The sequence below is a fragment of the Suncus etruscus genome, chromosome 1 (genome assembly GCF_024139225.1).
Source record: "Suncus etruscus isolate mSunEtr1 chromosome 1, mSunEtr1.pri.cur, whole genome shotgun sequence".
NCBI lineage: Eukaryota > Metazoa > Chordata > Mammalia > Eulipotyphla > Soricidae > Suncus > Suncus etruscus.
This window is the reverse complement of record NC_064848.1, coordinates 60,137,761-60,163,417: the sequence shown is the minus strand read 5'-3', so window position 1 is coordinate 60,163,417 and position 25,657 is coordinate 60,137,761. Positions and strand designations below refer to the sequence as shown.

General features: G+C 46.4%; 2 protein-coding genes and 1 non-coding gene across 3 annotated transcripts in view; 2 read left to right on the top strand and 1 right to left on the bottom strand.

Moving 5' to 3' along the window:
- Positions 1-4,027: 4,027 nt before the first annotated feature.
- LOC126009755 (cytochrome c-like) lies at positions 4,028-4,644 on the bottom strand. Its single transcript, XM_049774247.1, has one exon. The coding sequence runs from the start codon at positions 4,573-4,575 to the stop codon at positions 4,258-4,260; it is 318 nt and encodes a 105-aa protein (XP_049630204.1). The 5' UTR covers positions 4,576-4,644; the 3' UTR covers positions 4,028-4,257.
- Positions 4,645-8,208: 3,564 nt separating this feature from the next.
- DCAF12 (DDB1 and CUL4 associated factor 12) overlaps positions 8,209-25,657 on the top strand; it is a 35,584-nt gene continuing 18,135 nt past the window's right edge. The window contains exons 1-3 of the mRNA XM_049773521.1: positions 8,209-8,587; positions 10,135-10,389; positions 25,340-25,546. Of these exons, the coding sequence (XP_049629478.1) occupies positions 8,510-8,587; positions 10,135-10,389; positions 25,340-25,546 (540 nt within the window). The 5' untranslated portion in view covers positions 8,209-8,509. The remainder of the gene's footprint in view (positions 8,588-10,134; positions 10,390-25,339; positions 25,547-25,657) is intronic.
- Positions 22,095-22,201, top strand: LOC125996251 (U6 spliceosomal RNA). Its single transcript, XR_007491238.1, has one exon. It is a non-coding gene; the product is annotated as a U6 spliceosomal RNA (small nuclear RNA).

Below are 25,657 nucleotides of genomic sequence, written 5' to 3'. Positions count from 1 at the left end.
GTGTCCCATATGGTCCCCCATGCCTGCCAGGAGCTATTTCTGAGCAGACAGCCAGGAGTAATCCCTGAGCACGCTGGGTGTGGCCCAAAAAACCAAAAAAAAAAAAAAAATCCTATAAATCATTTTTCATCAGGGAAATGCAAATCAAAACAACAATCATTTTACACTAGTAAGGCACACATCGCAAAGGAAGGAGAAAAAAAAAACAGAGACTGGAGTAATAGAATAGATAGTAGAGTGTTTATCTTACATGAGACTGACTTGGCACCCAATATGGTCCTGAGACTACTCAGGAGAAACCTGAGCACAGAGCCAAGAGTAAGACTTGAGCACTACCAGGTGTGGCTCCAGAACCAAAACCCAGTACAAAATAAAAACAGAAAAAACAATGGTGAGAATGTAGGGGTAAAGGAACCTTCATACACTGATAATTGCTATGCTGACTGGCTCATCCTTTTTGGAAAACCATATAGACACTCTTCAAAAACTAGGAATTGAGGGCCCAGAGAGATAGCACAGATCCAGGACCAAAGGTGGTTGGTTCAAATCCTGGTGTCCCATATGGTCCCCTGTGCCTGCCAGGAGCTATTTCTGAGCAGACAGCCAGGAGTAACCCCTGGGCAACGCCAGGTGTGGCCCAAAAAAGCCAAAAAACAAAAACAAAAACAAAAACAAAACTAGAAATTGAGAGGCCAGAGTAACAGTACAATGGATAAGGCACTTACCTTGCACACATCTGATCCCAGCACCAACACAGTTGATCCCCAGCATCCCATATTGTCCTCCAAACACCATGAAACACCACTAGGAGTAATTCCTGTGTGCAGGAGTAGCCCCTGAGCACTAGTGTGGCCTCAAACCAAATGAAATCCCTAAGAATTAAGCTTTCTCCTGACCCAGCAATTTCAATTCTGGGGATATACTCCATGGGCCCTAAAAATCTATTTAGAAATGATATCTGCTCTCTGTTCATTGCAGGGATATTCACCAATTGCCAAAATTTGGAATCCAAGTGTCCTAAGACTAGATAAAGAAAATATACACATGGGGCCGGAGAGATAGCATGGAGGTAAGGCGTTTGCCTTTCATGCAGAAGGACGGTAGTTTGAATCCGGGCATCCCATATGATCCCCTGTGCCTGCCAGGGGTGATTTCTGAGCACAGAGCCAGGAGTAACCCCCGAGCACTGCCGGGTGTGACCAAAAACCAAAATAAATAAATAAATAGGGGCTGGGTAGGTGGCGCTGGAGGTAAGGTGTCTGCCTTGCAAGCGCTAGCCAAGGAAGGACCGCGGTTCGATCCCCCGGCGTCCCATATGGTCCCCCCAAGCCAGGGGCGATTTCTGAGCACATAGCCAGGAGTAACCCCTGAGCGTCAAACGGGTGTGGCCCAAAAACCAAAAAAAAAAAAAAAAAAAAAAAAAAAAAAAATAAATAAATAAATAAATAAATAAAATAAAATATACACAATGCAATACTATTAGGCTATAAGAAAATATGCAATCATGTATTTTATTGTTACATAATGGGTACAGAAAGTGTCCTGCTGAGTGAATTTAGGAGAGGGACAGATACAGAATGATCTCTAGTGTATCGGAAATAAAGAAACAAAGTGAAGGAATAACAAATGACAAAAAAGCAATGAAAACTGAGAACTATTCTTCAGTAAGAGACCTATCATAGGAGTAGAGATTAGCATGAGGGAGACATTGTGAAAATGATAGAGGAAAGTGGATACAGTGGGAAGAAAGTGGCACTGGAGCTGGAGTGATAACATAGTGGGTAGGGCATTTTTTTTGCAAGTGACCACCCAGGTTCAATCTCCAGCATCTCATATGGCCTCCCCAAACCTGACAGGAGTGATTTTCCTTCCTTCCTTCTTTCCTTCCTTCCTTCCTTCCTTCCTTCCTTCCTTCCTTCCTTCCTTCCTTCCTTCCTTCCTTCCTTCCTTCCTTCCTTCCTTCCTTCCTTTTTTTTTGGTTTTTGGGTCACACCCAGCAGCGCTCAGGGGTTACTCCTGGCGACATGCTCAGAAATCACTCCTGGCAGGCTCAGGGGACCATATGGGATACCAGGATTCGAACCACCGACCTTCTGCATGAAAGACAGATCTATCTCTCTGGCCCCACAGGAGTGATTTCTGAGTGCAGAGCCAGAATAATCACTGAGTGCCACTGGGTGTGGCCCAAAAACAAAAAACAAATAAAAAGGAAGTGGTGCTGGATTTTGCATGAAACTTTACCTTAACACTATACTATAGGGGCCGATGCAATGGCGCAGCAGTAGAGCATATGCCTTGCATGCAGCTGACCCAGGACGAACCGTGGTTTGATCCTCCAGCATCCCATATGATCCCCTAAGCCAGGAGCAATTTCTGAATGCATAGCCAGGAGTAAACCCTGAGCGTCACCAGGTGTGGCCCAAAAACAAAACAAAACAGTATACTATAATCTACTATGTCTAAATTATTTAAAACATTTAAAGGACCTAAAGCAATAGTATAGCAGGTAGGGTGCTTACCTTGCATGGTTCAATTCCCCAGCATCACATATGATTCCCCAAGCTCACCAAGAGTAATCCTTGAGTGTAGAACCAGGGTATGCCCTAAGAACTGCTGAGTGTAGATCCTCAATTCTCACCCTCCCCCAAAAAGAGGTAATTGTTAGGCCAGAGAGAAACCACAGGGGTTAAGACATTAGATTTCCCCACCAGCACTCACCCACCACCACCACCCTCCACCAGCACCACAACTACCACCAAAAAAAAAAAAAAAAAGACAGACACTAGATTTCATGGGGCTGGAGAGATAGCAGAGCAGGAAATGTGCTAACCTTACCTGAACTGTATTTGATCCCCAGGATCCCATATGGTTCCCCAAGCCTGCCTGGAGTAATTCCTGAGTGCAGAACCAGGAGTAACCCCTGAATACCACTGGTGTGACTCAAAAAACAAAGAACACACAAAAAGGGCTGGAGCGATGGTGCAGTGGTAGGGTGTTTGCCTTGCATGCTGCTGACCCAGGACAGACCATGGTTCGATCCCCCCGGCGTCCCATATGGTCCTCCGAACCAGGAGTAATTTCTTTTTTTCTTTTTTTTTTTTTTATATAATTTCTTTATTTAAGCACCTCGGTTACAGAAATGTTTGTAGTTGGGTTTCAGTCATAGAATATACACCACCCTTCACCAGTGCAAATTTCCCAACACAAATGTCCTCCATTTCCTTCTCTTACCCATATCGCCTGCCAGTCTCTGGGACAAGCATTCTGCCCCTCTCTCACTATCATTGTCATGGAAGTGTCAGTGAGGTTAGTGCTCTAACTGCACTCACTGTCTTTTGTGGCAAGCTTTATTCATTTCATGAATAAAATGGCTTTCATCTCTGTTGTGTCTAGATATTATTACCATACGGTCTTTTTTTTTGTCTGTGATCTTTGTTTTAATCGTCTTAACTCTTTACAAATTTGTGCTGATGATCATCTCTACTAATGAGTTAGCACTGTTATTAATTACACTTTTGGTATAGATAGTTTAGTTATGTTTACTTCTGAATAGCTATTTAAAAGACAATTCTGAACATCAGTCTGACTTCAGGAAAGAACTTATAAACAAAATTTTACTCTAACTTGCCAGCCTAAAATTTAAAAGCATCTGTCCTTAAGATCATTTAAAAGATGAGAAGTGTTAGGTATTTTTATTTGATACTATATATATATCACACTAAAACACTTGTCTTTAAATGAAAGAAAATATTTTAGATATAGGAAATTTTTAATTAAGTTGGCATAATTAAGAACAAAAAGATTTAAGGATCACTGTCAGCTTATCCTGTTTTTTTTTTTTTTCCTTTACTAAGTTATTGAACACAACCTAAAACAGTAAGTCTTCCTGCTCTAGGAGACAGTGATTTCCCTTAATCTTTAGGTATATTAACCTAGCCAGTTATAGAAAACTATTCTCCCACAGGTATGTAAATGGCAACCCCATCTCTTGGAAAGGTGACTGTGACCAATTAAGTTCAATCATATCTTTAGAAGGAGCAAAGTGATTTGCACTTGCTGACCTGGAATTATCAAAATTCAAAAAGCTGATAAGTCATTTAAACACAAGCCAATCTTATTTAAATCTGGGCTGTCCAACAAAAAATAAGCTACACCAGCCACTCATGATCTGAATTCTGATAAATGAGATGGAATTAAATATGGTACACATAAAAAAGTCATGAGACATTTTTGTAATAAATAAGGCGGTGCCAACTATTACTCATTAGTAGCCTTTTTGAGGTAAGCTATCAACTCTGCCCTCTCGGTCTTCTTCTTAATGCCAGTGAAGATCATTTTTGTTCCAGGGATGTACTTCTTGGGGTTCTCCAAATACTCCATCAGCGTGTCCTCTCCCCAGGTGATGCCTTTGTTCTTGTTAGCATCAGTATAAGAGAATCCAGGTGCCTGACCCGACTTCTGCCCAAACAGACCATGGAGATTGGGCCTAGTCTTGTGCTTGCCTACTTTCTCCACGGTATGGCACTGAGCACACTTCTGGACAAAAATCTTTTTGCCCTTCTCAATATCACCCATCTTAGAATCAGGCCTCGCTCACAGTCGCCGCACGGGAGCCAAAGACACCAGCTCGAAAGTCCACCTTCCCGCTCTTTCCTGTCTTTTCTTTTAATTTTTTTTCCTTTATGGTGGCGTTCAGGGTTTACTCTTGGATCTGCACTCAGAAATCGCTCCTAGTAGGCTCAAAGACCATATGGAATGCTGGGGATCAAACCCAGGTCAGTCTGGGTCTGCTGCGTTGCAAGGTAGCCAGGAGCGAGGAAGTGCTCAGGGGTTACTCCTTGCTCTACGCTCAGAAATCGCTCCTGGCAGGCTCGGGATGCTGGGATTCGAACCACTGACCTTTTGCATGCAAGGCAAACGCTTTACCTCCATGCTATCTCCAGCCCCCTAGGTGCGATTTCTTTTTTCTTTTTTTGGGCCACCCCCTGCGGTGCTCAGGGGTTATTCCTGGTTGTCTGCTCAGAAATAGCTCCAGGCATGCACGGTGTCCCATATGGAACACCGGGATTCCAACCAACCACCTTTGATCCTGGATCGGCTGCTTGCAAGGCAAACCAGCTGTGCTATCTCTCCGGGCCCCCAGGAGCAATTTCTGAGCCAAAAACAAACAAACAAAGACAATTAACTTTCATGCAGCTGCCCCCTATTAGATCCCTAGCACCCCACAATCCCTTGAGCAGTGCCTGGGACTGACTGGACAGAAAAGCTAAAAGTAGGGCCCGGAGAGATACCACAGCAGTGTTTGCCTTGCAAGAAGCAGATCCAGGGGGCCGGGTAGGTGGCGCTGGAGGTAAGGTGTCTGCCTTGCAAGCGCTAGCCAAGGAAGGACCGCGGTTCGATCCCCCAGCGTCCCATATGGTCCCCCCAAGCCAGGGGCGATTTCTGAGCACATAGCCAGGAGTAACCCCTGAGTGTCAAACGGGTGTGGCCCAAAATTAAAATTAAAAAAAAAAAAAAAAAAAGAAGCAGATCCAGGACCAAAGGTGTTTGGTTCGAATCCCAGTGTCCCATATGGTCCCCCGTGCCTGCCAGGAGCTATTTCTGAGCAGACAGCCAGGAGTAACCCCTGAGCACCGCCGGATGTGGCCCAAAAACCAAAAACTAAAAAAAAAGAAAAAAAAAGAAAAGAAAAGCTAAAAGTAGCCTTAGTACCACTGGGTGCTACTGCAAAACCAGAAAAATCAATAAAAAATAATTATGGAAGTGGTTCAAGCAAAAACTGACAAGCATGAGGCCATGAATTTAATTCCTAGTGAATCTAACATGTGCCAAGCAAACCTGGCAGCTTTGTTGTCTGAGGCCATACCTCACTAGATGTGTTTAGCACTGCAACTAAAGGGTGTGGTCTTGGAAAGCAATGCAAGCAAGCTGTGTGAACAGGACCACCAATGAGCATACACATGAGCATTTCCGTGACCTAAAGCCATCACTACAAGTAGATTATATACTGGCACCATAACTATAGGAATGCCATCACAGGGCCAGAGAGATTGTATAGTAGGCAGGGTGATCCCAGGCACCAAATATAGCCCTCTGAGCATTTCCAGGAGTATGTCCTAAGTACTGCTAAATGTGGCCCAAACACTAAACGAAGAAAAAAGGACTGCAACACCCACACATACTGTAGCCAAATGTGTGCATACTACAGTTTGGTGTTGGCCCTGCACTCAGGCAAGCCTCAGGACATAAAGATTCTAGCACCAAAACCAAGTGTGTGTGCTATTCCCCAGTCATTTTTTTTTTTTTTTTTTGGTTTTTGGGCCACACCCGGAAGTGCTCAGGGGTTACTCCTGGCTGTCTGCTCATAAATAGCTCCTGGCAGGCACGGGGGACCATATGGGACATGGGGATTCGAACCAACCACCTTTGGTCCTGGATCGGCTGCTTGCAAGGCAAACACCGCTGTGCTATATCTCCGGGCCCTCCCCAGTCATTTTAAGATCATCTACAAAAGGGATGGGGGTCCGGGGTAAAATGCAACTATGAAGTTTCAATTTCCAATGAATCCTCATCTATTTTATTTCTACAGAAGCAGTGAGTTCTGCTGAGAAGAATTTAGGGATAATTCCCGGTACCATATGTGAATGGATCACCAGGATAGGCCTGCTGCTTCTGACTGAAATCCAGGATTCAAGCACAGCTTCAGAGTAGGAGTCTAGAGTCTCAGGAATGCTAGACTCTTGTCTAGTGGGCCTCCCTGGGTCATCCAGGGCATTATGAGGCAAGATAGAACCAGAACTACAGGTTTAAAACAAGCAGTGGATCCACTTCTAGTCCTTTCAATGTGTATGTGTCTCTGACCAAGTAAGATGGGGCTGCCTTTCCCAAGGTGATCTTAGGGGTCAGTGGTGGCGCTGATTTGGGATGGCAGAGGACCCTGTCTCAGTCTGGTCTTTGGTTCGCCCTGGAAAACAAATCCAAATCTTGTAAGCAGAACTGCAGATGGGCCAACAGAACTCCTTGGAGGTATGAGGCCTGAAGCCCTGAAGGGACCAGCAGGTAACTGGGCACTAACAACCTCAAGCCCATCTTACCCCAAGAAAGAGCATGCAGTCTCGGATAGGAGCTGGGGGGTTGGAGAGATTGTACGGATAGGAGCTGGGGGGTTGGAGAGATTGTACAGTTGATAGGGCACTTGCCTTTCTCCTGATCAATCCATGTTCGATTTCGGCACTGCATATGGTCCCCCCATGAGTAATCCCTGAGCAGAGGCAGGAATAAGCTCCGCCTGAGGTAAAACAACCAAAAAACAACCAAAGCCTCCCCAACCCAAACAGAGACTGGGGCTCAAATTCCTGCTGAAAACAGACAATCATTAAGCACCCTAAAGAAGCCCACTTTATCTGGTGACCAATGCCAGCTCCAACTGGACTAACAAGCCAACGACCACTGTCTTGGGGCTGGGATTGGAACTGATCTCCATCTGCCAGAAGGGAGAGCAGAAAGACAGTCTGACAAGCCCTGTTCCAGCTTGTCAGGCATGAAGCCTGTTTCCTAAAGCACAGTCCCAGGAAGCTCTAGGAAGCTGCAGCAGGAGAGAGCCAGTCGGGGAGGAGAGTAGAAGAGATGGGGAGGAGTTTAGAGAACGGAGCCAGGGTAGCCGGAAAGTGCCGGACAGCCAGGACGCTGATTACAGCAGGGAAGGGAGTCAGGTACAGCCTGGTGCCGACGTCGGCCTCCTCCCACTGTGCCCGCCCTCGGCGCCGCTGCGCCGATTGTGATTGGCTGCGGGGAGTGCGACCCGCCCAGGAAAGGAGCCAATGGCAACCGCCAATTCCAGGCATGTAAGGGGCGGGACTTCCGCCCGAAGCTCGGTGAGTCGTCCTCACTTCCGGGTGCCTGTAAACCGGCGGGCGGGCGTCTCGAACAGGTGGGGGCGTCCCAAACAAACAGGTGAGCGTCTGACACCCAAACGCCTTCGGCCACCTATCGCCTACCTCTAGCGGCGGACTGTTGTGGAGAAGGGGCTTGTGGCCGCTCCGCCACGGCAAAAAAACTCAACCCGGAAGCGCAAGCCCCGCCCCTCGCGTCCCGCCCGCGGCGTCTCCGTGGCGACGGAAGGCTCAGTGCGCCTGCGCGAGCGTGACGACATGCGCGCGCGGGGGAGGGGGTGTTTTGGTTCTCGCCGCTCGCCGTCCTTTCCGACACTCGCTCGCGGTCGGACAGCGCTGCTCTTTGCTCCCTTTTCCCCCGTCCCTGCCCCTTCCCCTGCCCCGAGCTCTGCCCGCCCTCCCGCCCTCCCGCTGCAGCGCCCACCTTCCCCCCTCTTTTTTTTCCTTTCGTGCTTTTCTCTCTTTTGCTTTCTTATTGCCGCCCGGGGTCTGGGCCTTTTTCCGGGCCGGGCGTACTAGGGCGCGCGGCCCCGGGGCCCATTATATGACCCGACCCCTTGCAACCCCTCGCTTCCCCCGCCCCATGTGGCTGCGGGGCCGCGACGGCGCCCCCCACTATGGCCCGGAAAGCAGTTAGCAGGAAGCGGAAAGCGCCTGTCTCGCCGGGAGCTGGGAACGACGCGCAGGGCCCACAGGTGAGGCCGGACCCTGGCGAGGAGATCGAGAGACCCCCAACCCCAACCCCAACCCCCCCATGCGCCTAGGGGAAATCGTGTTTGCAGATCTGGGAGCTCTTCGTTGGAGCTGCCTGGCTCGGTCGGGGTTGTGCTCTGGAGGGGGCTCCCCGAGGAGGTGAAGCGCTAAAGGGGAACTAGCTGCGTGCTTATAGATAGTATGCATGGAGGAGTGGTGCAACCAGGCCTGGAGGCTTGGAAGAGATCCTCTCCGGATTTTGGTGTTGGAGGAAGGGGAAACCCGAAGTTCAAGGGAATTGGTAACAAAATCTCCCAGAAGACAAGAAAGGAGAGTTAAGTTCTTCTGGGCCCTGGCAAGTGAGATGTGCTGCTCGCCTCCCACCTGGAGGAAGGCGTCTCCCAAGGGAACCCCAAGCCTGAGCTCTTTGTTTGGGTATGTGGTCTCTTTCAACATATCCCCACCCCCATCAAGAAGATACTTATTATATAGTTTCCTATATCACCTGTTTTTTTGTTTGTTTGTTTTTTTATTTGGGGCCCAGACCGGGCTGTGTTCACGACTGCTTGTTTGGGGGGACCATATGGGATGCCAGGAATAGAACCCACATTGGCTGTGTGCAAGACTAACTAACGCTCCTATATCACCCTCTTTGGAAGGGACAGTCTTGATGAAGGCATTATTTAGCCTCTTTGATTTTTTATTTTTCTGGTTCTTTTGTTTTTGAGGCCCCAGTCTGCAGTGCTCAGGGTTTACTCACTCTACCCCTCAAGAGTTCACTCCTGGCTGTGCTCTGGAGATCACACCTTAGGTTGGTTGGATGCAAGGGCAAGGGCCTTCCCTACTCGCTGTGTTGTCTCTGGCCCTAGTCGCGTGATTTCTTATGCCTTCCACCATGGTTGGTGTTTTAATTTTTTTTTTTTTTGGTTTTTGGGTCACACCCGGCAGCGCTCAGGGGTTACTCCTGGCTCTGTGCTCAGAAATCGCCCATGGCAGGCACGGGGGTCCATATGGGATGCCAGGATTCGAACCACTGTCTTTCTGCATGAAAGCCAAACGCCTTACCTCCATGCTATCTCTCCCGGTGTTTTAATTTTCAAATTCTGCGACTGCCTTTGGTGCAGGGCCAATGTATTGCAGTGCATACCTGGGACCCCAGCTTGGTTCCTTAGGGCCTTCACCCTCCATGCTTCCCCAGGAAATACTGAGAGAGAACAGGACTGGGTAAGGTCATCACTCAGTCCCTCATTCTCATTCCTGTCAAGGGTTTCTTTAGTTAATCTGAGCTCTTCTACCTAAGAGCCCTACGAAATCTTTTGCCATCCTTCTTCCAGAACTGTGTTTTCCCATAGGTTTGATTAAGCAACTTTATTTGTGTCAGAAGAGTTAAATCTGGGTTTTATAGCTTGAGATCCCTGTTCTATTTGCCTTTTTGTTTAATGTAAATCCTGTGGGATGAAGCCTTGACAATTTCTGTAGTACAGTGGGAATCTTTTGTTTTGAAGTCAATTAGCCAGAAAGCCCTGATTTCTACTGTTGCTTTTCACAGTTTGGCTGGGATCACTCACTTCACAAAAGGAAAAGACTCCCCCCAGTGAAGCGTTCCTTCGTTTATTATCTGAAGAACCGTGAAGTCAGACTACAGAATGAAAGCAACTACTCTCGAGTGTTGCATGGATATGCAGCACAGCGACTTCCCAGTCTCCTGAAGGAGAGAGAGTTTCACCTTGGGACTCTAAACAAAGTGTTTGCATCTCAGTGGTTGAATCATAGACAAGTGGTGTGTGGCACAAAATGCAACACAGTAAGTGGGGTGGGGGGCCTACTATGTGAACTTTGTCTTTGGTCCCAGCTCAATAGTTCCTGGTGCTCTAGACTCTTAATTCTTTGTTTTCCATCAGTTTCTTTTGAGAAGAGATTGCCTTATTCTCCTTACCATTCCTCTGTCTATTGATAACCTCTATGTCTTTGAAAAGCAGACTTGTGTTTTAAAACTTCTTTGTCTTTATAAAAGCTGTTCCAGTTCTGTCAAATTTTGGGCTAAAAGGCCTTCTTTGGGCCTCTTGACATATGAATATGCTACTTCTAGAAGGTGTTTTATTTTCACCAATTTTTTTGTTTTGTTTTGAAGCAATACTGACTCTGTGCTTAGGGCTTACTCTTGGTGGGCTTTGGGGAACCATATGGGGTGCCAGGGTTTGAACTTGGGTTAGTGCAAAACAAGTGCTCTACCCACTGCCTATCACTCTGGCCCAACTTCATCTATATATATGTGTGTATTTTTTGAGATGGAACCCAGGGCCTCTAGCTATTCGTGCATCTGTTCTCTCCTCCCCTCCTTCTTTGCCCCCATTCTCTCTTCTTTTCCCTTCCCCCTTTCTTTATCCCTTTCCCTCTCCCTGAGTTGTCTTCCCAGCCCTTTAAGTTGCCTTTGTAAGTCCTTAGCCTTAGAGGAAAGACTTGGGAAGGATGGATATTTAGGATGCACAATAGTGACAACTTATGTGTTATCTTGTTAGCCTAGAGCCGCAGTGGTGAACCTATGGCACACATGCCAGTGGTGGCACGCAAAGGCTTTGCAGTTGACAAGCGGGCGGGAAGGTCCGCAATTAAGATATGCGATGCATGCTGCATAGTTTTTAGATACTAAAATCTTGTTATTAAGGTTTAATTGACCTGCTGGCACTTTTGAGAAAATTCTTTGGTTTTGTGCGGCAGTTTGGGCACTCGAACTCAAAAAGGTTAGCCATCACTGGCCTAGAGCATATGTGGAAGTATTTGAAATAGCATTTAACTGCAGGTATGAATAAAGCAAACATTCTAAAAATGTATACAGATATAGGGAATGTTGTTTCATGATATATTTTAGGATGGAGGTTTTACTTTTTGCAAAGTAACTTAAAAAGGATTCAGAAGAGAGGAAAATTAAGTCTGACTTGAGTAGTTTTCTTTTTTCCCATAGGAAAGGCACTTGATTCAAATGAACAAAGGAAAATATTAATCAGTAAGCCCCTTAATCAGTGCAACACAGCCAACTTATATGTAAAGACACTGATTAAATGTAGTCACTCCATGATATTGTATGATAGCTTTGAAGTTAAAGGAATAGGCTGTGAAGAGAGCCAGAGTTTGGAGGTGAGAGGTTACATTAAATAAGCTGTGAAAAGAGATGGGCTGTACCTCTTTCCATGTCCACCGTGGGCTATGTGAATACACAGGCAATGTCAGAATGGCTGATGAGGTCCTGGATTGTTAGCACAGTGGTAGGGCGTTTGCCTTGCACGCAGCCAGCCCAGGACAGACAGTGGTTTGAATCCTGGAATCCCATATGTCCCCCCGAGTCTGCCGGGGTGATTTCTGAGCACAGAGCCAGGAGTAACCCCTGAGTGCCGCATGGTGTAAACCCCCCCCCCCCAAAAAAAAAAAAAAAAAAAACGAATGGCTGAGGAAACAGATCAAGAGGCGATTGTTGTAAATCAAAGTCTGGGGGCCAGAGATAGAGTGTAGCAGTAGGCCATTTAAGGCATTTGCCTTGCATGTGACTGACTCAGGACGACCTGGGATCTACCCAGCTCGATTCCTGGCATCCCATATGGTTCCCCAAGCTTGCCAGGAGTGATTTCTGAGCACAGAGCCAGGAGTAACCCCTGAACATTGCTGGGTGTGGCCCAAAAAACAATCAATTAATAAAAAATAATCCTCAGAGTGCGAGAAGTGTTTTGTTTAGGGGCCGGCGCCGTGGCTAGCCTTGCCAGCGCTAGCCTAGGACGGATTCCCCCCCCCCCCCCCCCCCCCCCGCGTCCCATATGGTCCCCCAAGCCAGGAGCGACTTCTGAGCGCATAGCCAGGAGTAACCCCTGAGCGTCACTGGGTGTGGCCCAAAAACCAAAAAAAAAAAAAAAAAAAAAAAGAAGTGTTTTGTTTAAATAGGACCCAGGCAGATTTTAACTGAGTTTTAAAGAAGGACATAATGTCATTGTAGTCAGGGCCAAGCTCATTTGAAAGCTGCTTGAAAGCTTTTCATTGCTAAGTAGTGGTGGCACAAGTCTCCAAACTTCCATTTCCTAGTCTCTGGAGCCTTCATCATGGTTACAGAGAACTGTCAGTTGTCCCCTATAGTAAACAAGAGAGTCTTCCATTTGTAAGAATTTATTCGTCTGACTTAATACAACATCACAGTGTTTTACAAATGTGATTGATTTTTTTTTTTTTTTTTTTTTTTTGGTATTTTGGGCCACACCCGTTTGACACTCAGGGGTTATTCCTGGCTATGCGCTCAGAAATCGCCCCTGGCTTGGGGGGACCATATGGGACGCCGGGGGATCTAACCACAGTCCGTCTTATGCTAGCGCTTGCAAGGCAGACACCTTACCTCTAGCGCCACCCTCCCGGCCCTTGATCCTATTTTCACTGTGAGAATAATTTTTTTTTTTTGGTTTTTGGTTTTTGGGCCACACCCAGCGTTGCTCAGGGGTTACTCCTGGCTGTCTGCTCAGAAACAGTTCCTGGCAGACATGGGGGACCATATGGGACACTGCAATTCGAACCAACCACCTTTGGTCCTGGTTCTGCTGTTTACAAGGCAAACGCCGCTGTGCTATCTCTCCGGGCCCATGTGAGAATAATTTTTTTTTTTTCCTTTGGTTTTTGGGCCACACCCGTTTGACGCTCAGGGGTTACTCCTGGCTATGTGCTCAGAAATCGCCCCTGGCTTGGGGGGACCATATGGGACGCCGGGGGATCGAACCGTGGTCCTTCCTTGGCTAGCGCTTGCAAGGCAGACACCTTACCTCCAGCGCCACCTACCCGGCCCCATGAGAATAATTTTTAAGGAATAATTTAATCTCTTTATACCTGCCTCTTTTTTGTATTTTTTTTTTTTTGACCACACCTCAGGATGCTCAGGTTATTCCTGGTTCTGCATTCAGGAGTTACTCCTGGTGGTGCACAGGGACTATATGAGATATTGAGGATTGAACCAGATCAGTTTTGTGTGCAAGGAAAGCACCCTCCCTTTTATACTGTCTCTCCATCCCTACCTCTTTTTGTCTCCCTATATTGTCATAACCTAAAGTTATGGGAGCCTGTTTTTTTGTTTTTGTTGTGTAGCCACACCCAGTCATGCTCAGTTACTCCTGGCTCTGTGTGCAGGAGTTACTCCTGGTGGTGCTTGGAAGGCAATATATGATGCTGAGGATCATATCTGGGGAATTGAACCTGGATGGGCCCATTGCAATGCAAATATACCCTTCCAGCATATGACCGACACAGGTTTGACTCAGCCAACTACTACTGAGGTATGACCCCAAAAAAAAACCAAACTTAAAAATTTTCTATAAACTCATCAAGCTTCAGTAAGCACATAGTAAGGATGTCCTACCTGTGTATATATGTATTTATTTGTTTTTGTTTTCCTGTTCAGTGGGCTTTGTGGGCTTCAGGAACCATTTAGGGTGCCCTAATAATAGTTGGCCCTGTGCAAGGCCAGCACCTTATCTGCTGTACTTACTGCTCCATTCCCCCACCTATGTAGTTAAATAACATAGTCACACTTTTGCCTCATTATTTAAAGAAGATTGTATAACCTTAATTAGATTATAGGTTTGTGAATAGGCTGGATTAATACATTTTTCTGAGTTAGTTTTAAACTCAGATTGTATACAAAGTTAGAAAACTAAGAGAAACTTATCAGACACAAAATAGTAAATAATTGGGTCTGGGAAAAGCAGAAAAGGCATTCTTGCCTCTAGCCAGTTGTTGCCAGAGTTTGGGACAAGTGTTAACAGATTTTTTTTTTTTTTTTTTAGTTTTTGGGCCACACCCGGCGGTGCTCAGGGGTTACTCCTGGCTGTCTGCTCAGAAATAGCTCCTGGCAGGCACGGGGGACCATATGGGACACCGGGATTCGAACCAACCACCTTTGGTCCTGGATCGGCTGCTTGCAAGGCAAACGCCGCTGTGCTATCTCTCCGGGCCCAACAGATTTTCTTTTATGATATTTTATTACTTTTTTTTTTTTTTTGGGGGCCACACCCGGCATTGCTCAGGGGTTACTCCTGGCTGTCTGCTCAGAAATTGCTCCTGGCAGGCACGGGGGACCATATGGGACACCGGGATTCGAACCAACCACCTTTGGTCCTGGATCGGCTGCTTGCAAGGCAAACACCGCTGTGCTATCTCTCCGGGCCCGATATTTTATTACTTTTATCTGTGTTAGGAATCCAACCCAGGGTCTCACATGGGTAGAATGTGTTCTACCACTGAGTTACCCAATCTACGAGGAGTGGATGGTCTTGGTACTATCCCTTGGTACTTGGTCCCCCTGAGCCTGCCAGGAGTGATTTCTGAGCACAGAGCCAGGAGTAACCCCTGATCGCCACTGGGTGTGACCTAAAAAAAGCCAGGAAAAAAAAAGGAATCAAATTGTGGGAAACTTGTATGTCAATCTAAGATACTATTTTGTAAGGAATGAAGAGGCAGGCCCCAGGGATTTTAAGCAAGGAGTGATGTGGTTGAAGTGATGATTTAGGGAGAGCAATTCAAGGTTAATTGTTTTGTTGTAGCTGGAGAGGTAATGATAGGCAAAATTGGGACAGTGGCATGTATAAAGGGGCATGTATAAAGAGACAGAGCTTATCTTTTTGGTTTTAAGCAAGATAATCTTTATTGAATGGGCTAGAACAATAGTACAGCAGTAAGGGCCTTTCTTTGCACATGGCCAATCCCGGTTCAATTCTCAGCATCCTAAATGTTCCACCAAGCACATTTAGGAGTGATACTTGAGCACAGATCCAGGAGTAAGCCCTGAGTACTTTTCATTATGACTGAAAAATAGAAGCTAGGTGTTCTGTGTTTTTGTTTTTGTTTTTTGTTTTTGGGTCACGTCCAGTGGCGCTTAGGAGTGGAATGCTGGGATTCGAACCACCGTCCGTCCTGGGTTGATTGTGTGCAAGGCAAACGCCTTACTGCTATGTTATCTCTCTGGCCCTTGAAGTTAGGTTTTTGGTATGTTTGCTTTTGTGTCACATGGCATTGCTCTAGTTAGTCCTGCTCTGTGCTCAGGAATCACTGATGGTGGACTTGGGACCTTATGGGATGCCAGGAATTGAACCAAGGTTGTCCAACCTTGTGTGAGGCAAACTCCCTATCCACTGTACTATTTCACTCATTCAAAAACAAGATAGTTTTTGTTTGGTTTGGTTTCGTTTTGGTTTTGGTTATTGGTTTTTGGGTCACACCCGGCTTTGCTCAGTGGTTATTCCTAGCTTTATGCTCAGAAATTGCTCCTGGCAGGCTCGGGGGACTGTATGGGATGCTGGGATTCGAACAAGCGTCCTTCTGCATGCAAGGCAATGCCCTACCTCCACGCTATCTCTTCGGCCCCAAGATAGTGTTTAATGAATGAAACTTACTAAAGATGTGCAGGGGAGGGGCCGGCGGGTGGCGCAAGGGGTATGGTATCTGCCTTGCCCAAGCTAGCCTAGGACAGACCGGGGTTCCATCCCCCAGTGTCCCATATTTTCCTCCAAGCCAGGGGCGATTTCTGAGTTCATAGCCAGGAGTAACCGGGTGTGGCCAAAAAAAAATGTGCAGGGGAGAGGTAGAAAAGAAATACATGTTCAAGAAAGAACATAGGCTTCTGCAGTGGAAAACACAAGCACAAACACAAAACACAAAACAAAGAAAGTCAAACAAGCAAGGATATAGAATCAAACAAGCAAAATAAGTGCTCAAGAACATGGGCTTAGGGCCCGGAGAGATAGCACAGCGGTGTTTGCCTTGCAAGCAGCCAATCCAGGACCAAAGGTGGTTGGTTCGAATCCCGGAGTCCCATATGGTCCCCCGTGCCTGCCAGGAGCTATTTCTGAGCAGACAGCCAAGAGTAACCCCTGAGCACCGCCGGGTGTGGCCCAAAAACCAAAAAAAAAAAAAAAAAAAAAAGAACATGGGCTTAAAGAGTAACAAGCTATCCTGGACCCAGAGTGATAGTGGAGAATGCATTCTTTGCATGCAGCTGACCTGGTTTTGATTCCTGGTGTTCCATTAGGTCCCCTGAGCACTGCTGAGTATGTCTCTCCCTACTTCTCCCCGCCAACAAAGATAAGTTATCTTATCAATAAAGTCTATAATTAAGGGATTGGTGACATACTGAGATTCGGGGGCAGGAGAAACTTGGCTATACCTGGCTCTCTTGATGGGTGACTCCTGGCTCTGCGTTTGGGAATTACACTTGACAGTGCTCAGGAGACCTTTAGGATATATCCCAGGAACCCAGGTCAGCTGTGTGCAAGGCAAACACCCTACCCACTATCACTCTGGCCCTAACATGCTCAAAATTAATCCAGTCAGAATTAAAGCACAGTTGATAATACGTCTTAAACCTGAGTGAAGGAAGGATATCAGGGCAAATTCTGAGCAGATTCAAAGAGAAAATGAGTTTAGCTTTACACTTTGAATAGGTTGAATTTAGGGAACAGTAAAGACCAAAGTTAGTGATTGCAAGAGATCTGCAATCTCAAATGTTTGAGAGATTATTGAAGTATGAAACTCAGCTTGTGACAGATAAACAGTATGGTGAAATATGTTCTGCTTCTGACCACATTTTTATTCATTCACCTTCATATTAATATTTACCAATGGACCACACAATCTTTGAGAAAGTGCATAGAGAATGATTCCTGAATGTAGAATAAGGAGTAAGCTCTGATCACAGCCAAGTGTGGACCACACTTCAAAAATAAGTAAATAAATAAATGCTTAGCGTTTCATTCTTCTTTTTTTTTTTTTAACTTTATTGATTGATTTTTTGAGGGGGCCACATCTAGCGGCGCTCAGGGATCACTTCTGGCTCTGCATTCAGAACTCACCCCTAGCAGGTTGGGGGACCATGTGGGATGCCAGGAATTGAACCGGGTCCCTCCCTGTGTCAGCGCATGCAAGGCAAACACCCTACTGCCATGCTATCTTTCTTTGTTTTGGGAGGCTACATCCAGAGATGCTCAGGGCTTACTCCTGGGTCAGCACTCGGGCATTACTCCTGAAAGTGCTTGGGGGACCTTTTGGGATACAAGGGATCAAACCCAGGTTGGCTGCAAAAAAAACAAGCACCCTGGGCCAGAGCGGAGGCGCAAGCAGTAGGGCATTTGCCTTATACATGCTAACCTAGGATGGACCACACTTTGATCCCCTAGTGTGTCTGTCATATTGTTCCCCAAGCCAGGAGTGATTTCTGAGCACATAGCGAAGAGTAACCCCAAGAGTAACCCCAAGAGCGTCACTGGGTGTGGCCCAAAACAAACAACAACAACAAATAGGACTGGAGAGATAGCATAGAGGTAGGGCGTTTGCCTTGCATGCAGGACTGGTGGTTTGAATCCTGGCATCCCATATCCATATGATCCCCCCTGCCTGCCAGGGCCGGTTTCTGAGTGCAGAGCCAGGAGTAACCCTTGAGTGCTGCTGAGTGTGACCCAAAAAACAAAAAAACCAACCAAACAAACAAAAAAACAAGCATCTACCTGCTGTACTGTCATCTGGATCCCAGCGATCACTCTTGGTTGACTCAGGAAACCTTATGGAATGCCCATAATTGAACAACCATGTCAGCCATGTACCCTACCACTAACTGTAATATTGCTCTGACCCCATGGAGGCTTTTTGAAAAGCATTACAGAGTCAAAGTTTTTGTTTATTTTCTAGTTTGGGGGCCACAGCTGCCTAAACTCAAAACTTAACCTTGCCTCTGCACCCAGGAATCACACTGGGGGGCCTCAAGGGGCCATATCATCACCCAGAATTGAAACTGGGTCTGCTCTGTGCCAGGTAAGCACCCTAAGCACTATCTCTTTTGGTTCCATAACTCAAATAAAGCTTTTTCTCCTCCCTAACTAATTTGTCTTTTGTTGGAACAAGACACTGCCTGTGTCTGATTTGAGGTGAGCAGTTGAGTTCAGTTTTGTTATGCTAGGGGATTACTCTGCTACCTGACTCTTATGCAGGAAGCTGTTCATCATCTTGTTTCCGGGTCTAGGAAAGAAACTGACCCACGCAGTTGGCAGCTTGCTTTAGTTCAGGATTGTTTGTTCTGCAGCATGTGGCTTCTTAAAAGTCTGATTCCACTTGGATAACTTGGTTTGCAGTTGTGTTAGCTAAGGGGATTTTCTTCAGGACCTTTTTATTGTTTGTTTTGAGGCCACTCCCAGAAATGTTCAGGGCTTACTACTGTTTCTACATTCTGGGTGTGGCATTGGTGAGCTCTATAAGGGTGACTGGTTATCCTATTGCTGTGGTGCTCATCTTGATTTTTGTGCACCCTGGGGGAATATACAGTGAAAAGTGAGGTAACACTACTGGGTGTAGCCCAGAAACCAAAAAATAAAAATTTACTCCTGGTAGGTTCAGAGGACCATATGGGATGTCCAGAATTGAACCCAGGTCAGCCCCATGCAAGGCAAACATCCTACCCTCTGTGCTATTGCTCAATGTTTTTATTTTATTCCTGGCCTTACTTAGGGAGTACTACTGGAGGTGTGCAAGGGACCAACCATATGTGGTGCCAGGAATTGAACCAGGGTCAGCTGCATGCAAGACAGTGTGCGTTAAGCATTTTTGTTGTTCTTTGTTTTGGGTGTCATACCCTTTAGTCTTCAGGACTTAGTACTCCTGACTTTGCTCTCAGGGATATCTCCAGCTCTTTGCTGAGCATTTGAAGAGGTGGCAGGATTTTCTTTTGCTATAGAAAAAACTCATTGTGGAGGTAGCTTCTATGACATGGGGACAGAGGATACTGAGTGGACCAGGAGAAATCAGCCTGTGAACAGGGATAGGAATTTTCTGAACTGTACAGAGATCTGGGGCCAGAGCAATAGCACAGCAGTAGAGTGTTTGCCTTGCACGTGACCAACCCAGAAGGACCTCAGTTTGATTCTCAGCAACCCCTGAGCCTGCTAGGGGCGATTTCTGAGTATAGTGCTAGGAGTTGTTGTCTTTTTTTTGTTTGTTTGTTTTTGGGCCACACCCGGCAGTGCTCAGGGGTAACTCCTGGCTGTCTGCTCAGAAATAGCTCCTGGGGGCCTGGGAGGTGGCGCTAGAGGTTAAGGTGTCTGCTTTGCAAGCGCTAGCCAAGGAAGGACCGCAGTTCGATCCCCCCGGCGTCCCATATGGTCCCCCCAAGCCAGGGGCAATTTCTGAGCACTTAGCCGGGAGTAACCCCTGAGCATCAAACGGGTGTGGCCCAAAAAACAAAAAAACATCATGTGGCTCAATAAAAATTTTGGGGCCGGGCGGTGGCGCTGGAGGTAAGGTGCCTGCGCTAGCCTAGGACGGACCACGGTTCGATCCCCCGGCGTCCCATATGGTCCCCCAAGAAGCCAGGAGCAACTTCTGAGCGCATAGCCAGGAGTAACCCCTGAGCATCACAGGGTGTGGCCCAAAAACCAAAAACCAAAAAAAAAAAAAAAAAAAAAAAAGAAATAGCTCCTGGCAGGCACGGGGGACCATATGGGACACCGGGATTCGAACCAACCACCTTTGGTCCTGGATCGGCTGCTTGCAAGGCAAACACCGCTGTGCTATCTCTCCGGGCCCAGGAGTTGTTGTCTTAATATAAATTTAAGAGTCCTAGTGTTGGTAGGAGGATGGTGAGGCCTTCTGGGCTCGACCCAGCTCCTGCAGCCACTATAGTTTGGCAGGTCTGAAGGTGCAGGGTGAGGGCGGAGAGATTCACAACGCAGTCAGATGAAGTTTCAGGAGTCAGCCAGCTTTATTTCACAGTCCCTACAACCTTGTACACCTCCTCACATGGCCTCTTACACTAAGCCTTTTCCTAGCAGCTACTTCCTTACTCCTTCTGGCTCTCTCAGCCTCAGTCTCCCTTTCAGCTACTTTTTTTCCAGGCTTCCTAACTGAATTCCAGACTGACTAACTCCCTTTGGTGATGCTACTACTGCTGCTGCTTCTTTGGTGATGCTCAAGTGATAATGCTGAATCTGGTGCTGAATCTCTGATGGTGATGCCTCTCATACACTTCTCTCTCTAACTCTCCTTCTTATCCCCTCTCTCTCTCCCCCATGCAGACTCCTCTACCCGCTTATTCCAGGTGTGGGCAGTTCTGATCAGGTGGGATAAATAAGTTGGGGGAGGGGATACCCACAGGAGTCACCCCAGAGCGCCTCCAGGTGTGACCCAAAAACCAAAAAACAAAAACAGAGATCTAGGGATAAACCTTTGGACTTATCTCGGGGTGAGAATGAGTAAGAATTGGGGTACTAGCAGGAAAGAATTGATAGTATTCTTAGCTGGATTGTTAGTTTTTCTATAACGTTGAGCAACAGGATTGGGACAGCAGTGGTAACTTCACAAAGTCCTGGACAGTTACCAGTAGGGGTCTCTGTTCCTTCAGGTCAGAAGGCGAAAATCAGCTCTACCTCAGATACATATTACTTCTGACTTCACAGTGCTAAGAGCCACGGGGAGGGCAGGACGCACACCCTTGACTTTCAAATGACTGCCCTAGCACAAGACTTGGACTGAAAGCCATGCAGGTTTATTATGTTATTAACTTGGCAGTCTTTTTTTCTTTTATTTTTTATTATTGACTAATCATAAGCAAATTTTGGTGTTTGTAGATCTTCTCTACTGCTCCTTTATTCTTTTTTTTGTTTTGTTTTTATTTTTTTTTGTTTTGGATTTTGGGCCATACCTAGCTGTGCTCAGGGGTTACTCCTGGCTATCTGCTCAGAAATAGCTCCTGGCAGGCACGGGGGACCATATGAGACGCCAGGATTCGAACCAACCACTTTAGGTCCTGAATCGCAAGGACCTGAATTGCAAGGCAAACGCCGCTGTGCTATCTCTCCGGCCCCACTGCTCCTTTATTCTAAAAGACTAATATTAATCTCTTGTGGACTGTTCGCAACATCCTGTGGTATTTCACTTATTTAAAGATGTTGCATTATAGGGAGCCGGAGAGATAGCACATCGGTAAGGCGTTTGGCTTAGATGCAGAAGGACGGTGGTTCGAATCCCGGTATCCCATATGATCCCCCGAGCCTTCCAGGAGCAATTTCTGAGCATAGAGTCAGGAGTAACGCCTGAGCACTGCGGGTGTGACCCAAACACCAAAAAAAAAAAAAAGATGTCTCATTATGGGAACCGGAGTGATAGGCCAGCAGGTAGGGCATTTGCCTTGCATATAGCCAACCCAGGTTCAATCTCTGAGATCCCATATGGTCAGTCCCCTGAGCCTCCCAGGAGTGATTTCTGAGCAGAGCCAGGAGTAACCCGAGTGCTGCCAGGTGTGTCCCCAAAACAAATAAATTTTTTTTGTTTTGGGGCCACACCCTGTGACGCTCAGGGGTTATTCCTGGCTATGCGCTCAGAAGTTGCCCCTACTTGGGGGGACCATATGGGACACGGGGGATCGAACCGCGGTCCGTCCTACGCTAGCGCTTGCAAGACAGCCACCTTCCCGATCCCCCAAAAAATAAATTTTTAAAAAAGTCACACCTTGTGCTCGCTTCGGCAGCACATATACTAAAATTGGAACGATACAGAGAAGATTAGCATGGCCCCTGCGCAAGGATGACACGCAAATTCGTGAAGCGTTCCATATTTAAAAAAAAAAAGTCACACCTTAGCAAAATCCTTAAAAAATATTGCGACAGGGCCCGGAGAAATAGCACAGTGGTGTTTGCCTTGCAAGCAGCCGATCCAGGACCTAAGGTGGTTGGTTCGAATCCCGGTGTCCCATATGGTCCCCCGTGCCTTCCAGGAGCTGTTTCTGAGCAGATAGCCAGGAGTAAACCCTTAGCACTACTGGGTATGGCCCAAAAACCTATATATATATATATATATTGCAACAGACTAGATACTAGATATTAGAAATCACCATCGTAAGTGCATATTTCTTAAATAATAGAAGTCACACTTGAGACTGGAGCAATAGTATTGTGGGTAAGACACTTGCCTTGTATGTTGCTGACCAGGGTTTGATCTTCAGCATCCTATATGGTCTCCTGAACACCGCTAGGAGTGATAACTGAGTGCAGAGCCAGAAGTAAACCCTTAGCATTGCTGGGTATGGCCATATGGGGTGCTGAGCTTGAATTCGGGCTGGTCTCATGCAAGACAAGTACCCTCCCTGCTGTATCTAATGCTCTAGCTCTTACTTTTTTTTTTTTTAACCTAAAGGGGGTCTGGAGGGGATAGTACAGGGGTTAAGGCACTTTCCTTGCATGCATGATGCCCTGACACAACCAGAGTAGACCTTGAGCATCATTGGGTGTGACCCAAACCCCATCCCCACCTCATCCTGCTAAAAGGAAATTACTTTGATCTGTGTATGTGTATTATTATTTTAGGGGGAGTTGGGGCCATACCCAGCAGTGCTCAGAGGTTACTCATGGCTCTGTACTCAGAAATCACTTGTGGCATGCCAGGGATTAAACCTGGTCAGCCGTGTACAAGACAAATGCCCTACCCACTGTGCCCTGTATGTGTATTTTTTTTGTTTGTTTTTATTTTTGGGTCACACTTGGCAACACTCAGGTTACTCCAGGCTCTACGCTCCGAAATTGCTCCTGGCAGGCTCGGGGACCATATGGGATGCGGGGATTCAAACCACCGACCTTCCCGATGCAAGGCAATCGGCTTACCTCCATGCTATCTCTCTAGCCCCGTATGTGTATATTTTTGTGCATATGAGTCTCTGTATATCTACACGAAGAGACTCTTGGTCTTGTTGTCTTCCTGGTGGAGAGACGGTCCTTCCTTTCAGTCTCGCTTGTCATAAAGCAGGAGCTGCGCCTCTAGCTTTCATTGCCGCCACTGTTTTCTGGCTAGGATCCCAGTAGGTCACTGTGGAGCAGCCCTTTGCTGAAATACGTTACAGGAGCTGTGTGAAGCCTTGGCCCCTTATTGGAGACCTGGGGAGACATTCTATGGCAGCTCGTTCACATTTTTCTTCCATGAAAATGTCCTTCTATGATGCTTGGTCTTTCTTCTGTTAGGATCAGATGATCTAGGAAGAAACTCCTGTGTTTCTGGGCCTTTGCTCTACACACCCAGCCATTAGCAGTTCTTTGTATCTGTTGATTTTCTTCCAGATTAAAAAGACTGTCTTGGAGCCTGAGAGATAGTATAGCAGGTAAAGCGTTTGCCTTGTATATGGCTGATTCAGGTTCAGTCCCTTGATCCCTGCTGTTATGACAAATAAAACAAAACCTTAAAAAAATAAAAGAAAAAGAAAACTCTTCTCAGACATAACAGTTGTCAAAGCATCTTATCTGTGTCCAAGCCTTGTGCTACACACTATTTTGGGGGAGAAGGGAGGGAACACATACAGTGGTGCCCAAGGGCCTGCTCCTGATTCAGCTTGGGGACCATATCATGCTAGAAATGAAACCGGGACTCCTACATGCAAAAGCCCTTAACTACTCTGACATAGATATTTCCTCCAGGGGTTGGGAGATGACACACCCAGACTGTGTTTAGGAGTCCTGGAGGAACCACTGGCGAGTCTCAAGCCAACTAGGCTAGCAATTCAATATAAAGATCCGAGAATGCTGAGGATCTCCTGTTGAATGGAACCGTGTATTGTGTGCAGATTATTAACTTCCATTTGGTAAAAGTTTTAGCATCCAAATTTCTTTTCTTTTTTTCCCAAATTTCTTTTTTTTTTTTTTTTTTTTTTTTTTTTTTGGTTTTTGGGTCATACCTGGCAGTGCTCAGGGGTTATTCCTGGCTCCAGGCTCAGAAATTGCTCCTGGCAGGCACAGGGGACCATATGGGGCGCCGGGATTCGAACCAATGACCTCCTGCATGAAAGGCAAACGCCTTACCTCCATGTTATCTCTCCGGCCCCTTTCCCAAATTTCTTTTGATATACTAAACCACCTTTTTAGTTTAATGTAGTCCTGTATCTCTGTGTCATACTATCTTCGGTAATCCTAGCAAACAGTGTGTGTGTGTGTGTGTGTGTGTTATGTTTTTTTATATATATTATGTTTGATAATGGTTGTGATGTGGGAATTGTGTGTTTTTTAAGTTTCTATGCTTAGGCAGGTAAGAATAAGATGTTTGAAATCTGCTCAACTGGTAGAAAACCTTAGACTAAGTACTTAGCCCTAAGTCTACTGCAGATCTCCAACTGGATCTTTGAATCCAAACAGAATTACTGTTTCCTATATTCTGTGTATCTGGAACATATTCTACATATCTCTTTTCTTGCTTTCATTTTATTTTTGTGGGGGATTACACCCGTTGCCACTTGGGGTTACTCCTGGCCCTGTGCCCAGAAATCGTTCCTGGCAGGCATGGGGAACCATATGGGATACTAGGAATCAAACTGGGGTTTGTCCTGTGTTGGTCACATGCAAGGCGCTGTGCTATCTGTCCAGCCCTTCTTGCTTTCATTTTTTATTGACTATGTCCTAACTATGGCTCTTAATAGTTCCCAGCATTTTACCTTTAAAGGCAATTAGTTTGATAGGTTTTTTTTGTTTGTTTCTGTTTTTTGTTTTGGGGCCACACCCTGTGGTACTCAGGGTTACTCCTGGCTCTGTGCTCAGTAATCACTCCGGTTGGGCTCGGGCAGTATGGGATACCAGGGATGGAACCCAAGTCAACCATGTGCAAGGCAAATGCCCTGCCTTCAGTACAGTCCACCAGTCCCTGATGGGTAATTTTTGAATACTTGTATATATTAAAAGATAGCCACATTATGGAGTTCAGCTCTGTGTCTTCTTTCCTTTTAGCTATTTGTAGTGGATGTCGAGACGAGCCAGATCACCAAGATTCCCATTCTAAAGGATCGTGAGCCTGGAGGCGTGACCCAGCAGGGCTGTGGTATCCATGCCATTGAACTGAACCCCTCTCGCACACTGCTGGCCACAGGAGGAGACAACCCTAATAGTCTTGCCATCTACCGGCTGCCTACACTGGATCCTGTGTGTGTGGGAGATGTAAGTGTGCCCAGAAATTGTTTTTTTTTATTTGTTTGTTTGTTTCTTGGGTCACACCAATGATGCTCAGGGGTTACTCCTGGCTATGTGCTCAGAAATACTCCTGGCTTG

Coding starts and splice junctions, on each gene's coding strand:
- LOC126009755 (XM_049774247.1), bottom strand. CDS start 4,575: ATGGGTGATATTGAGAAGGGCAAAAAGATTTTTGTCCAGAAGTGTGCT.